Consider the following 16,272-nt stretch of genomic DNA (forward strand, 5'->3'; position numbering starts at 1 on the left):
CTAACAGATTCTTAATGTGTCACAATAGCGAGAAGAAATTAAGCAGAAGAATGAAGCTACTAAGAGAGAACTGTCACTCAAGAAGGAATGTCTGCCACTCCTAGCTACAATTATTCGAAAAAGTAGATGTAACTTTCTGCATCCATAATCAGACTTAAAATTCTGCACATAACAAAAGTAGACTTACCTTTCTCCACACAACAAGTATAGACTTAGCTTTGTGCACCCATGATTACACTTACATTTCTGCACACAACAAGTGTAGATGTAACTTTCTGCACCTATAAGTAACCTTATCTTTCTGCACACAACAAGTGTAGACTTAACTTTCTGCATCCTTAATTAGACTTAAAGGGAATCTGTCACCCCATTTTTCGAATATGAGCTGCCGGCACCGCCATCAGGGGCTTATCTACAGCATTCTGCAATGCATTCTGTAATGCTGTAGATAAGCCTCCGATGTAACCTGAAAGATAAGAAAAAAGAGTTAGATTATACTCACCCCGGGGTGGGTGGTCCGGTGGGCGTTACGGTCCGGTCCGACGCCTCCCTTCTTCATGCGATGACGTCCTCTTCTCCCATCCTGTAATGGCTCCAGCACAGGCGCACTGCTCTGCCCTGTTGAGGGCAGAGCAGAATAGTGCAGTGTGCAGGCGCCAGGAGAGGTCTGGCGCCTGCGCACTGCAGTATTCTGCTCTGCCCTCAACAGGACAGAGCAGTGCGCCTGCACAGGAGCCACGACAGGAAGGAAAGAAGAGGATGTCGTCGTATGAAGATGGGAGGCGCTGGACAGGACCGCAACACCCATCGGACCGGACCGGACCCCGGGGTGAGTATAATCTCTTTTTTCTTATCTTTCTTATCTTTCAGGTTACATCGGAGGCTTATCTACAGCATTACAGAATGCATTACAGAACGCTGTAGATAAGCCCCTGATGGCGGTGCCGGCAGCTCATATTCGAAAAATGGGGTGACAGATTCCCTTTAAGTCTAATTAAGGATGCAGAAAGTTAAGTCTACACTTGTGTGCATAAAGTCAGTCCTACTCTTGTGTACAAAAACTTAAGTCTATTTATGGGGCAGAAAATTAAGTCTATACTTTTTGAGTGGAGAAAGTTAAGTCTACTTTTGCTGTGTGCAGAAATTTAACCACAACGATCGTAGACTTAACCTTCTCCTAATACTTCATCTGACCTCTATTGTTCTTGGTCTAACACAAACTTATAAACCCCCTGATGATTCTCTTTGCACTTTTTTTTTTCATTTGTTTAACCAGAGGTCCTGACTCCTGAGTTATAAATGTAATTGAAGGGTTAAAATCAAGAAACTCAACTTCAAGGCCTTATTTTCACGTCAATATTTTGCATCCTTATTTGCAAACCATAATCAGAAGTGAGATCCATAGGGAGAAATACTGACCAAAATACTAATGCAGAATGTAAATAAGGTTGTACAATTTACAAATTACTTTTGTTTTTACCTTCAAAGTGATATCTATAAGAAAATCTGAAGACAAAAATCCACACTGTTTTATCACAGTGAAAGGCAAATCTGCACCAAAATCCATACAATTCAGTGTAGATTTTCCTGTTTTGCTCTGAAAACTCTCCATGGTAAATCCAACACATATGGATTCACCCATTGGGTCTGTGTATAATACATTTTTTTTAGAAGTTTTTGGAACAGAAACTGAGCAGAAACTTGTGAAATCCTCCTCAAAAGTCTTCAAAAACCAAGAGTTTATGTTCAGTTTCTGCTCCAAAAACTCGACAAAAAAAAAAGAAAAAAAAATCAGTTTCTTCATGTATAATCCATTACTACTGCTATATCATTGGATGGATCCCTTCCTGTGACCCAACTAACCTCATCTTCTCTGTTTCTCCAGTATGATATACACTTTAATGAGTTCCTAAAAGAGGAAGATTTCGAAAATATTAAGAACTGGCGTGATTTAGAGATTATCGCAGGACTCTGGTGGATCAGATATGGGGGCCCAGGACATCTTGGAAGAGTCATGTCTATATGGTTAGTTACCGCCCAGAGATCTGACCACGCCGGCGTTAAAGACCCTGAGGATCGTCGATCAGTACCGGACATTCATTACGGATTGTAAACTTTGGGATCAAGCTCTTGGACAACAGGAAAGCAGGCTCCTCAGGGATGTGGTCTACAAGACGGCAGCCATCGTTGGAGTCTCTTCTCTATTGCAATAATGCACTTTATATTTTTTTATGTTGATGTCATGGTCATATTGTCGACATCGGGGACTATGCTAACTGGGGATTTGTTTAATCTCATCGTCCTGCTCCATATCTCAAGCTTCAGTCATTACGCGGAGATCCCAAACGGGCAGACCCTTTCTTCTAAAAAGTTCCGGATTATTATTTTTTTGTTGTTGCATTTTTCAGCCTCGTACGTATGACTTGGGACTATAATTTATTATGGGTTGAAAATTTGTGTTGGGTGGCAATGCACAGAAGTATTTATATAGGGGTCTGGACTTATGGAAATGGAACCTAATCGCTGTGCACGGAATTCTGCTACATTCTAATATACCCTGTGTTGTCAGTTCTAGGCCATTTTCAAGATCTTTGCAACCCGTCAGTAAACTGAGATAGACTTGTGTACACCCTGTACACCCAGAGGTTGAAAATGTGCACAGCCCATGATAAAATTACACATCTTCTTAAAGGGTTTTTTTTCTTCTTCTTCCTCTTTATCCTCAAAAGAATTTTTGCAATTGATTTTAAATTAAAAATTTGGCAACATTTACATTCTACAACTTCAAATTTTGCACGGATGCCGAATGAGTTAACTGAGAATCTGTCAATGAGCTCCTTCAAACAGTCCAATGGGAAAATTTCTAACTTATTTACGTCTTTTTTTTTCTTTAGCTCTTCTGAGAAAACATTAAAATTGATTGTTCAACAAATCGAAGAGCCTAGAAAAGCAAAATGGTGCAAAATTTGTAATGAAACCGAATTGCCAAAATGATTTCTAGCCCCAAGTACATGCATTTAAGTAAAAATATAATGGCCCCAGATGTGGACATCCTTTTTTTTAGGGGTATGAACTCAATATATTCTTTTACTGATTTTCCACTACCATATGACACCTTCCTTGACTGCAGTGGACAATCATTGCCCACCGTGGTGTTTAATATTTGGCAGGTGACATCGTTAATGACAGTGACGCTTACCTACTTACGGTGCAGGGATCATATGCGCTCCCCTCCGTTCTGGTAAATATTTGCACTTTGGAGCACATTTTCTTCACATCTCTGCATTGTGCGGTTCCTCTGTTGTTCTTCCCGGAAAAGCATGAATAAATTGATAACAGAGTGCCGCCATTTCCCTTGGTAACGTTGACTGCACACTCTGAGGGGGCAGTCAGACGGCCGTATAAATCAGACCGAGATCGCATCGCAGTGCTCGGACTGGCCGCGGATCTCCCGACCCAAGCGTGGCAGCTGTCTAGAAATACATGAAGATTTCACACTCGGGTTGGGAGAGACACCGGCCAGTCCGTGCATTTATACAGCCGTCTGGATGTGCCCTGACACTGTCTCGTTAGTGCTGTGATGTATTAATTTAATAATGCATTTCCAGGAGGAATAACACGGGAACAGTAAAATTATGGAAAAAAAAAATCAGACGGAAAAACAAAAATAGTCAAAGACTGTTTTCTTTTAGCTTACAATATTTGCAACTTTTTATTTCTTGATTTTTCTTTTCAGAAACTGGACAACACCATGATATTTTTGAGGCTGATAATCCTTCACTATCTTGTTCAATTTCTGCAAAATGTAAGCCATGCCCTCGTTCTTGGTAGCCATGCCCCGTGTGTACAGAGGTTTGTTTTTACTTTGGCTTTCAGGCTGAAAATATAGGTGTCAGGGTCACTAGGTGAAGTTGATCCTCTAAGCCCAAGATCCGGGTGGGGTGACGAGCCACGGACTTTGGTGCTGCAGGCCGGTGTTGAATGCAGGAAACAGACTGCAGAGTTGCTGGAAGCCACAGGCAGACAGAAGGCATCTGGGAGACCACGGACAGGCAGCTGGGATGCTGGAAATGGTAGGCATGAGATGTTCAGGAGATCACAGTCAGGTAGTTGCGATGCTGGAAACTGAAAGCAAGCAGTAAAAGTCTTGGGGACCAAGGACAGACAGCTGGAATGCTGGAAACCGCAAGCAGGCAGGAGACTTCCAAGAGACCACAGACAGGCAGCTGGGCTGCTGAAAACCATAGACAGGCAGGAGATGTCCAGGAGACCACGGCTAGGCAGCTGGGTTGCTGGAAACCATAGGCAGGCAGGAGATGTTCAGGAGACCACAAACACGTCGTTGGGATGATAGAAACCATAGGCAGGCAGGAGACGTCAAGAAGACTGTGGACGGGCAGCTGGAATGCTGCACACCATAGGCAGGCAGGAGACATCCAGGAGACAATGGATAGGCAACTGGCCTGCTAGAAACCATAGGCAGGCAGGGGACGTCCAAGAGGCCTCAGACAGGCCAATGGGATGCTAGAAACTGCAAGTGGAGTGCCCCACAGGGCCTTAGGTTACTCGGTACCTGGTCGGTCAGGTTCTATAAAAGGGGATGTCACGGTGGCAGTGACTCGGTCCGTGGCCCTGTGCGTCCAGTAAGAAATAGAGGAAAGTTATGTGGTGTTCGGCAATGGTCTGCCGACGCTGCGGTTTTGGTCCACTGAGGCTGATGGTGATGCAGCAAAGATGGTTTAGCTCCCCATCTGAGTGTTCAGATGGTGGTGAACGTTGGGGTGCAGAGGAAAAGTGAAGGACACAGAGAGGTGCAGTTTTCTTTACCTTTTACTTGAACGTAAATGCAATCCAGGGTTCCAAATACAGATGATGGATTGAGTCCGGCTCGCCTCAAGGCATTCAGGAGATCCACCCTGCCAGGTGGGGTCGGGGACCTTCCTTCTGCGCTCTGTGTTCGGGTCCCTGCCGCTTGTAGCTAAGCTGCGGCCCTCTCCTGCATGATGATTACTAACCTGTATGGCGTGAGCCTATATCACGGGCACTGTCCTTTTCACTGTCAGCCCCGGGCTCTTGGTCTGCTGCCGTGCCTTCAGGTGTTCAGTGTGGCCAAGGAACTTGCAGTCCCCTGCACTCCAGATTCGGCTGTCAGGGCGTACAGCTCCTACCCAGCCAAGGACTGGCATCCTGTTTTATCAGCGCTTCGCTCTGGGGTCAGCTATACACAATTCTAGTTCCCCAGAGCCCTTGTCTCTGCTCCTGTCCCTTCCCTCTCCTCAGACCAACTCTAACTGTCCTGCCTCAGCTCCAACTGCTCTCATTTCCATGACAACTCTCTTGTTTACTCTCTCAGCTCTCTTCTTACTGACTCACTAACCCCACCTGCTGGCCAGAAATTATAAGGATGTTCCCCTTTCTGGCCTGCAGCAGGAATTGTCATGTACACTGTGTTACCTGACATGGGGACCCCCCTGCCTCCCGGCATGACATCACCCCTTAGAGGGATGCAGTGTCACTGTGGCAACCGGACTATGGGGTGCCACACAAGCAGGCAGGAGACGTCAAGACTATGGACAGGCAGCTGGGATGCCAGAAACTGCAGGCAGGTTCTGTAGACCGCAGACAGCCAGCAGAGCAGGTCAAGAAGACAGACAGAGAGGCAAAAAAAAGAAAAAAAAAGTCAGCTTTCCCATCTGAGATCTGAAGCACTAATACTGGTGGTGAAACATTGTAGGAGGAAAAAAGGATTCCAGTGTTAGGATCTGCAGCTAAAACCACATTTTATTAGGTATTAAAAATTGCAACCCTCATAGAGATATCTAGAAAATGCATTTTAGAGAGCTGTCTTTAATTGTTGCACAATTACAAAAATAGATGGAGCATTTCAGAAAAAATATAGTTTAAAGATCCAGGTAGAAACCTTGAATAGTCCGGCTTCTCCCCTCTCCCTTTTAGTTGATAGTTGACAGGTCTCTCCCTACTTATCAGGCTGCGATTTGTGCTGCAAGGCTCTGATTTATGCCGTCCATGGCTTGGTAGCTTGAATTGAGTGACAGGTTCTAGGAACACCCTCAATCCTTTTGGATGCGGATTTTCTGGTTAAGCTCATAGGAAAGTCCTCTAAAAATCGAGACTGTTGGCAAGTACGGCTGAGGGTACATGACCACGAGATGGAAACAAGCAGATTTTTTGTGCTTGAAAAATCCTCAGCACCCTGAGAGTCTCCAGAACTGGAACTTGAAGCACCAGGATTTCTGGACCACTCTAACCTCAAGCTCCGAGGAAATTCTGCAAAATAGTCTTGTGTGCATATGTCCGATGGGCTTGTGTCTACAGCTTCTGCACCAACTAGACATCAACAAACCAATCTGAAGTGAATCATATTCCAATTATTATTTTTTTTTTTCAAAATTAATTTGCTCGAATCCCCAAAAAATTGGTGGCCAGGTTGGGGTTAAAAAATTAAGAAAATATTATAACACCTCGCCCCTTAGCTGTGCTGCTGACGTAGCTCAGCAAGCGGTTCTCTGTTGGCTCCCCCCTACAGCTCTGGTCTTCTTCTCTGCTAATATTTGCTCTTTAGCGCCTCCGGTGCTGACACTGCCCCACGCGATATCTTGGCGCATGTCATCCTGCAAGGTCATGATGTTACGTAAAGCCTAGTCATTACTAGATGTGCCGATAGTGAAGACCAAAGAGAAGAAGACTGGAGCCGCAGGGTAGTTTGTAGCCAGCGGGGCACCTGGTTGGGAGCTACGGAGGCAGAACAGGTGAGTAGCAAGGTAAGTATAATATTTGAAATATTTTTAAACATCTTTCAAATTCAAATTTTGGCAGAATTGCTCATTGTTATGCATCTCCACGGTAACAGACTACAAACAAACCGAGTGTAGTCAGATGTTGGGATATTTATTATCAAGATAATTTTCAATGTTGCTTCATGTTTCATATTGGATATATTGGGACAATATATAAAATAAGTCTCCTTGATGATTGTTTTTTGTAGGTACGATCAGTAGAACTGTCATTTCATAGGCTCTGCCCAATACTTTTTATGTCCATAGAGCGCATATCAAGGGCTGTGGTGTCACACATTCAGTGCAATGTGGCCCGTTCTAACCTGGATTTGTCTGTAAGTTTTTACTTGAAGATTTTATGCTGTGCGCTCCATCCTTACAGTATATGCATGCAGGGATGTGGGTGGAGAGCGTTTGTTTAAATAAAGTTGGTTTTTATTAAAAAAAAAAAAAAAAAAAAAAGGATTTTTTTTTGGATGGGGTTTGTAGTAAAATGTTAAATGTTGGTATTCAAGATTCATCTGCTTAAAAGTGAATGTCACATTATTTTTCTTTCTTTATTTCTCATTGTATTTTTTATTATATTTTATTTTATTTGCCTAATTGAAGAGGCCGCCCTATTGTTTTAGCTGATGCAACAGAGGATCGAAGAAATTGTTTTACAGCAGCAAAGACATAACTAAAAGTAAAAAATACCAACAAGTAAAGTTGCACTCTGTAGCGCTATAGCATAAAAACAAGAAATATATTAAACTGGAATAGCATTACTGCTCTAGAAAATAGGAAAAATTGAGAATGCTTAGCACATAAATTGGCCAATTCATGTGTCCCGGCAGCCGCGATAAGATGATTCTCTTTGCTAGGAACCTATCCTAATGTGGATCCTCTCGTAGGCAGAGGCCAACATTTATAGGGGTAAATGGGAACCTGCTGTGATTAAGACCGCCACAGGCTGATAGGTGGAGTGCTCAGTCTGAGACCCTATATACACAAGCAACAAAAGACTGACTGTTATTTCCAAACAGAAAACAGGCGTGTACTGCTTTAACTTTCTGACATCACCTCTTGTACCCTGAAAATATACTGAAATTGACCCTAAAGAATACTATAACTGACCCTAAAGAATACTGTAACTGACCCTGGAGAATACTGTAATTGACCCTGGAGAATACTGTCTGTTACTAACAATGGAGGTACTGTATCTGACTCTGGAGAATACTGTAACTGACCCTAAAAAATACTGTAACTGACCCTGAAAGTACTATAACTGACCATGGAAAATTGTGTAACTGACCCTGGAGGTACTGTAACTGACCACGGAGAATACTGTGGCTGACCTTGGAGAATACTGTCTGTTGCTAACAATGGAGGTAGTGTAACTGACTCTGGAAAATACTGTAACTGACCCTGAAAGTACTGTTACTGACCACGGAGAATACTGTAACTGACCCTGGAGAATACTGTAACTGACCCTGAAAGTACTGTTACTGACCACATAGAATACTGTAACTGACCCTGAAAGTGCTGTTACTGACCACGGAGAATACTGTAACTGACCCTGGACAATACTGTAATTAACAATAGAGGTACTGTAACTGACTCTGGTGAATTCTATAACTGACCCTGGAGAATACTGTCTGTTACTAACAATGGAGGTACTGTAACTGACTCTGAAGAATACTGTAACTGAGTCTGACCCTAAAGAATACTGTAAGTGACCCCTGAAAGTACTATAACTGACCGTGGAAAATTCTGTAACTGACCCTGGAGGTACTGTAACTGATCATGGAGAATACTGCAACTGACTCTGGATAATACCATAACTGATCATGGAGAATACTGTAACTGACCCTGACAGTTTCTATCTTTACTATAATCGACTTTCTGGCCACTGTAGCTGACTATATGCAAGCTGTCAACGTCGGTGCCTCCACCTGGTGTTGAGGCCCAGGGTGCCTACTTTGTAATTCATGTATGGAGGATGTGCGCACTGCATGTATGGCGCTAGCTCCAGCTGTATGGTGGATGTGCGCACTGCATGTATGGCACTAGCTCCAGCTGTATGGTGGATGTGCGCACTGCATGTATGGCACTAGCTCCAGCTGTATGGTGGATGTGCGCACTACATGTATGGCACTAGCTCCAGCTGTATGGTGGATGTGCGCACTGCATGTATGGCGCTAGCTCCAGCTGTATGGTGAATGTGCGCACTGCATGTATGGCACTAGCTCCAGCTGTATGGTGGATGTGCGCACTGCATGTATGGCACTAGCTCCAGCTGTATGGTGGATGTGCACACTGCATGTATGGCGCTAGCTTCAGCTGTATGGTGGATGTGCGCACTACATGTATGGCACTAGCTCCAGCTGTATGGTGGATGTGCGCACTGCATGTATGGCACTAGCTCCAGCTGTATGGTGGATGTGCGCACTGCATGTATGGCACTAGCTCCAGCTGTATGGTGGATGTGCGCACTGCATGTATGGCGCTAGCTCCAGCTGTATGGTGGATGTGCGCACTGCATGTATGGCACTAGCTCCAGCTGTATGGTGGATGTGCGCACTACATGTATGGCACTAGCTCCAGCTGTATGGTGGATGTGCGCACTGCATGTATGGCGCTAGCTCCAGCTGTATGGTGGATGTGCGCACTGCATGTATGGCGCTAGCTCCAGCTGTATGGTGGATGTGCGCACTGAATGTATGGCGCTAGCTCCAGCTGTATGGTGGATGTGCGCACTGCATGTATGGCGCTAGCTCCAGCTGTGTGAAGATGGCACCCCTGCATTTATGGATAAACATTTGAAGAGGCAGCAAAAGAAGGTCATCTAACGCTTCCTGGTTCCAGTGCAAGATCTGAAAAAGTCTCCCATAGGCTCCAAGGTCAGTATGTGTGACTGCTGCCTCTGTTTCCCCCATAGCTATGTTCCTGGTTGATCATAATTTGGAAAAGATTAATGGATAAAGCACGGAATGTGATACAACTGTATTAAGAAATGTTTTTCAATTTTCCGCCACACTCTTTTGAGCAGGTCCATCTCTCATGTAAGCATGTATTAAATGAGACATAGATCGCCTGTGTGGCCCATGTAGACATAGATTGTGTATGTCAGAGGACACCAACAACCATGAGGACCACGCTGGAGCACAGTGCATTAATGTCATCGTGCTTCTCAGATGTCATATCTGATCTGATCAGGAAACCTTACGAAGTCCTGGGAGGATTGCAACCACCTTGTCACATCCAATCATTCTCCGGTCTCCCGTCACGTCGCCTTCCACCATGGAATCTTCTGCCGGCCAGAGCTCACAAATGATGCCTTTTTATCTTAGTGGCCGTGATGTTACAATTACTCATCGCCCCCAGCCCCTCTCAATGACCTATTTGTTCTTCATGCTAAGAATTCAATTTCCAGCATCATCTCCTGTTTCCTGCAATATGTGACAGATCTATTTTTGCACGGACCTCTTGATGTCCAATGGATGAGGGTTGTTTTATTTCTCAGCTAATCTTAGGAATCCTATGGATTTCCAGCTCCTTAAGGTTTCAGAAAGTTCAGCCAATCTTGAGGCTTCACATGGCACTTCCTCCCAAAAATGACGTTTATTTCAAAATGTCAAATGGTCAAATTTGGGTTGTTGAAATATCGGATATTTATCAGTGGTGTAACGTGAAGTTTGTGGGCTCCACATGCAAAATCTCTTCATTGGCCTTCTCATATAGGCCAAAGGGACATTTTTGGCCTCCTTATTCTCCAGGTCTTTGATGCAATTGTAACTGCTGCTCCCACTATAGTTACGACCCTGATATTTATACAATAAGCGTGAGAAGCAAATGACGACCAATCAGATGCATAAATCCATAAAGGTGTACGGGGCCCAAAGTATGTGTATGGGCCATGCTATGTTGTGCCATAAAATTTTATCCACCTTGGTTGACCTTGTGCATGCTTACCAACATTGGCCAAATAGGAAGTCCCTTACCAAGCCCTGCACAATGCCCCATAACCAAGCTGAACTGACCTATTTTTAACCTAGATCTGGCTAGAATTTGCCAAGATTTTTTATGAAAAATCAAGACAGTCCTGGCAAATTTGGGACTGTTGGAAACCGTGCCCATGGTAGTAAGTGTTGCACACCAACGCTGGTGAGAGCGGGCAGAGAGTGAAATCTATGAAAGTCATTGTTCTAGTGTCAAGAATTGGGTGTATGGTGTGACCACATGAGATGCCCAAAGCACCTTCTAAGAAGGCATGTCCGGATCCAGTAGCTGAGGAACATCCGTGAGTTCTTGGGGCAGGAGCAGGTGATCAAGAGTCTAAATGCAGCTACCTGTTGGGGGCGGCCGGTGTGTGCTAGAGATCGATAGTGCCAGAGACGTGCTGCACATCAAGGTCAAAGTGTCACTGAGAAGAAGCCAGAGAACTGAATATGGGGTGATGTGAATATTGAGCCCTCACAGCAGTGGCTGATCAGACAACCGGTGAAAGGTAGTGACATTGCACCATCTGGAATCACCAAGGTTCAGAACGAATCTATACAAAGTGGTTTGTGTCACCTTGCGCCAAACTGCGGCATGGAAGAGCAGGTGATCACTTTGGCCACAATCCTACTCTAGTGGACATGCTGAAGACTTTCATAGTCTCGAGTCCAGGACCAATTATGGAGGATTCTTGTGCCACTGATGGAGAACCAATCACCAGTCTTAATACATGTAGGGATTGCCTGTTTGGTAGGGAATCCCCACCTGTATTCAGGCTGTCTAACAGCCACAAATCATGCAGCTGCGGTGACAAAAACTAAATCACCAAGTACGCCAAAATACTCGGAGATAACCCGAGCATGCTCGGGAAAACCTGAGCAACGAGTATACTCGCGCATCACTAGTGACAACTTTACATATTGGGAACAACCATTTATTATCTGCAAAGGATACTACTATCCCAAAAAATGAAGGGATAGGGTCCACCTTGGGCCCTCTCACAACAGGGGCCCCATTGCAGCTGAAGAAGAAAACGACTGCAAAAGTTTACACGTCCTTCATCCCCCTTCGCAACATAGTACGTACTATGTCAGGTCCAAGTGTATGGAACAGAATTTCCATTTTTTGTTCATGACATCGCGCTTCTCACAATAAAAAGTGATCAAAATGTTGTATGTACCCGAAAATGATATCAATAAAAATGGCAGCGGAGGGCAAAAAAAAAAAAGGCTATATCGATGGAAATTTTTGAAAAAAGCTAAGGTTCTTGGAAAAAAAATGGCATGAAAAGAACAAAAGTGCAAAAACTAAAAATCGCCCGGTTAATAAAGAAAGGGTTAAGGATTAATTCCGGAATGGAACCCGCTGTAGTTTGCGATCTGCGCAGCGGTGCCCCGCGGTGTCTTTCTGCTTTTATCACTTTTCTTGACAGTGACGGGTGAGATTTTCCTATTCCGTTCAATAAACCTTTCAGTTTAAAGATTTATTTTGCAGGAATCCAGGACGACATCAAGCAGAATGACAACGAGGAGAGGATTTGGCAATTTTTAGCAATTTATGCTTCCACTCAGAAATGCAGTTTGCAACATCTGCTCTGTAGTTTGGCGGGAGCCATCCGGAGACCCCGCGCCGCAGCGTTGCCATTAGGATCGCAGCGTTCTCTGAAGTTCCTCTTTTTATTTCAAGCTGTGAACAGCCCAAGTGCGCGGGTAATTAGCAGCACAGTAATGAATATCCCTCTGCTCAGCCGCTGTCCCTCCTTGGCAGGAGCAGGACAGATGCTGCAGAGTAACCAATGTCCCCAGGACGAGCTGCCAGGGTTCTAGCTGTGGGATTTTGGAAGGAGATATCATAATCTACTTATTATTATTAATAACCACATTAGATAGGAAATTTGTAGAAAAAAATCCACTTTTAGTGACACAAGTATTGGGACCTGATGGAGCAATGAAATGCAGATAACGACAACTAAGGGTGAATTCAGACTTCCATGTATCAGGGTCACGATGCATTGACTAGTCTGAACCTGACAGTCCCTGGCTGTGGTCCCTGCTGGCCGTACCTTCTAACTGCATTGTTTCTGAAATTCCTGAAAGTTTCAGAAGAAAAAGAATATACCAGGCTGCAATAGTGAAGCAAAGATCTGATTCATTCTGCCTGTGGTTTGTTCAGCGTGAATTGTGGGATAGGTTCCCTTTAAGAAGACTATAACAGGAAGTCTAGATTACTGTAGGGATTAATGGTTACATCCCTGGTGGTCTAGGGCAATGCAGGGATTAATGGTTACATTCTTGCTTGGTTAGTACAGTGAAGAGATTAATGGTTACATCCCTGGTGGTCCTGGGGCCATCAAGTAGTTTATGGTTTCATTTTTGTGGTTTATAACAGTTATGGGGTTCATAGTTACAGCCATGATGGTCTAGGATGGTGAAGATGTATATGGTTACATTCTTGGTGGTCTAGGGCAGTGAAGATGTTTATGGTTATGACGCGCCCCAGAGGCCATGGGATACTTGGCGCCGGGCCCGTTAACTTCAATGGGAAATGTCACAGTGGCAATGACCCGGTCCATGGCCTCAAGTGTTCATGTAAAAGGGGTAGAATTGGATGGGGATAAAGTTTATGTAGTGATTCGTGACGCCAGTTGGAGTGTTTGACTGTAGGATAGCCGGCACTGCAGATGATCCCTGGGGGAGTAGATGGTGATGGCAGTGCAGATGTTAAACCCTCTCCAATCAGGGCAGATCCCCCAGGGATTGTGATGAAAGTAGAAGGCACATCCTTGGTGGTCTACGATGATTAAGATGTTTATGGTTACATCCCTGGTGGTCTAGGGCGGTGAAGATGTTTATGGTTACATCCCTGGTGGTCTAGGGCGGTGAAGATGTTTATGGTTACATCCCTGGTGGTCTAGGGCAGTGAAGATGTTTATGGTTATATTCCTGGTGGTCTAGGTTAGTGAAAAGGTTAATGGTTAAATAAGGATATTATAGTACAGCAAACCTTTAATACTTTAATTTACTGCTCTTCTAAAAGTTTTCTCACCTTTTACTCTCCTATCACAGTTACATTCTCACCTATCGGACAGAGAGGAGATCTCATCTCTTACCGCAGAGGAACCGACACAACTGCCATTACACAGAGAGCTCATTGCCCTCAACGTAAACTGTGTAATACTTCCTTTTTCCTGCGCAGGTGCTGCAGGTATAGAACGCATCCTTCCAGTCTCTGCCATAGAGTATAACTGATTGCTGCTGATCAGCTTATAAAAAGGGGTGTAAAAATATATATGTGTAAAAAACATGAATCCTCCTGTAAGAGTGGTGGACTGTACTGTTGCATTACTACCCGTAAAAACACCAATTGCGTAATGTAGATAATATCATGCGCTATATATATGGATTTACAGTATATTGTGAATAGACTGATATGGTAATGAACAGCATAGGGTAAGATACAGATTAGGATCTAGGACATAAGATACAGTTAATATTTGGGTCTAGTCCACAGTGGGAATGAATAGTGTTACTGAAAAGCAAGCACTTCCTGATAGGAAGTAATAATCTATTGTTCATGGCAGTGAGAGGTCTTACTAGAATCCCTTGAGGACATTCCTGCAATGTCCAGAGCTCGGGGCTTGGTATGGGTACTATGGAGGGAGATTTAATGTCACGCATAGTGTAGGAAAGACTAAGTGCAACACGAAGGGTTAAGGGGAAGGGAGCCCAACACTAGGGAAGGGGGGAGTGGAGATCCCTAGGCAGACATAACGTCATCCTGTCTGCCCTAAGCATCCCTATATAGGTTCTGCACCTATCGCTGAGCAGGATACATAACCCATGCCTGACCCTGGCGGTAAACCCTGCATAGGGAAGGAAAGGATAAGCACTAGTCAATCCATACTACCACTAAAGACAGATGGGATACACAAACAAGAGGAACACTTAGCTTGAGTAGACTCAGAGAAACACAGACATTCTCCAAACACCAGAGAAGAAGATAGCAGACTGCTATAGCTCCAAGCCTCAACAGGGAAAAGGAAATGGAAATATCACGACAACTCCCAGCAGCAAGCTGGGAGTTATCAACGCCCCAGTCCAGGTGTGTCAAATAGAGCCAGGGGAGGTTGCCATTGGGTCCTAAAGTCAGGAGGACTGGGAAGGAGTCTGCAAAGACAACCGCTGAGACCTTCTGCAGCTAGATGAGGTGACTGTCTGCAGCCTATGACACACCCGTGAAACTTATCCTCTAACGTAGAGAGGAAGATGGACGTGGAACCACGAGAAGGGAAGGGAAAGGATCCCCGGGTGAACAGTGGGACTGGACGAGAAATCCCAGGGGCTAAGGCAGCCAGTGAAGGTGGGGATAGTCCAGGAGGAACGGATAGCGATGCTGTGGGCGTGGAAACAAGGTATAAAAAGTGTTGTGCCCAATGCTGCGTGTTACAATCTGATGAACTTGAACTGTCCAGTAAACCTTTGCTTGTTGAAATGAGCTGTGTGGCCCCTGAGTTATGTGTGGCGGCTCCAGAAGATGGAGGTCTGGAGAAGGCAGAGGCCTGCGCTGCCCACAAGTGGGTGTGATCCCCCCCACATGACAGCACATTGGGGCTGGGATATAGTTTTCCTATAAAGTGCATTATAGGGCGCTATGGAGCAGCAGTTCGGTCATGGCTACCGCCTATAGTCACTTTATGCTCCCACAATGCACTGTGGCCGGCCAGGCTCTTTATACATGAGATCAGATGGGGCGGTGGAGAGATATAAAGTCGTGCGGCTCCTGAGAGCTATCAGAAAGGAAGCGAACCCCAGAAATAGTTTTTTCTAAAGAAGAAATGTTTATGGGTATAACATTACTGAAAACACACAAAACAATTCTTTTTCACCTCTGATACCAGCAGCCAGATCTATCATCAGCACCGCCCCCCCTTCATCATCATCATCATCATCATCAGCCCTGCAGATGTAACGAATGGATGCAGCGCTCGGCTAAATGAAGTGTGTAGAACAGACTAATTCTTGCCTTGGAGACAATGGCACACACTCCATCATCTCTCCAGTTTTCACATTATTAGAAGCTGCTTGTGCAGTAATTAGTTAATTAGGGATGGGCAGGCAGGGGGGCTTGCAGCGTGATAGATTGCTTTCCTGCTGCTTCCCTTACGTTGATCAGATGCCCCCGTGGATTGTTGCACACAGCGAAACCTCAAACAAAGTGACTAAACCCAACTTCGCTAAAGTGCTGGAGACTCCGAATCCTGCGCTCTCCCACCGCTCCGAACAAAACTGCCGGAGAAAGGAGGCATTAAAATGTCATTAAAAGCAGCATGACTGCCGAGTCCAAGGGCTTCCAGGGGTCGGCGTGTATTATTAGCACAATATGATCCATTGTGAGGAGCGATCCTTGGGCGATACAGATTCCCGAAGTCAGGAAAAGTTTCTACACCTTGTTCTACTGTGTATCGTGACACCTGCAGCTTCTCTACCGCTCCGGT

General features: G+C 44.8%; 1 protein-coding gene across 1 annotated transcript in view; it reads left to right on the plus strand.

Moving 5' to 3' along the window:
• CNIH3 (cornichon family AMPA receptor auxiliary protein 3) overlaps positions 1 to 7,230 on the plus strand; it is a 77,965-nt gene extending 70,735 nt beyond the window's left edge. The window contains exon 6 of the mRNA XM_073556404.1: positions 1,886 to 7,230. Within this exon, the coding sequence (XP_073412505.1) occupies positions 1,886 to 1,913 (28 nt within the window). The 3' untranslated portion in view covers positions 1,914 to 7,230. The remainder of the gene's footprint in view (positions 1 to 1,885) is intronic.
• The last annotated feature ends 9,042 nt before the right edge of the window (positions 7,231 to 16,272 follow it).

Source organism: Dendrobates tinctorius, unplaced genomic scaffold, assembly GCF_039654945.1.
Source record: "Dendrobates tinctorius isolate UK_male_01 unplaced genomic scaffold, ASM3965494v1 ptg000232l, whole genome shotgun sequence".
Taxonomy (NCBI): Eukaryota; Metazoa; Chordata; class Amphibia; order Anura; family Dendrobatidae; genus Dendrobates; species Dendrobates tinctorius.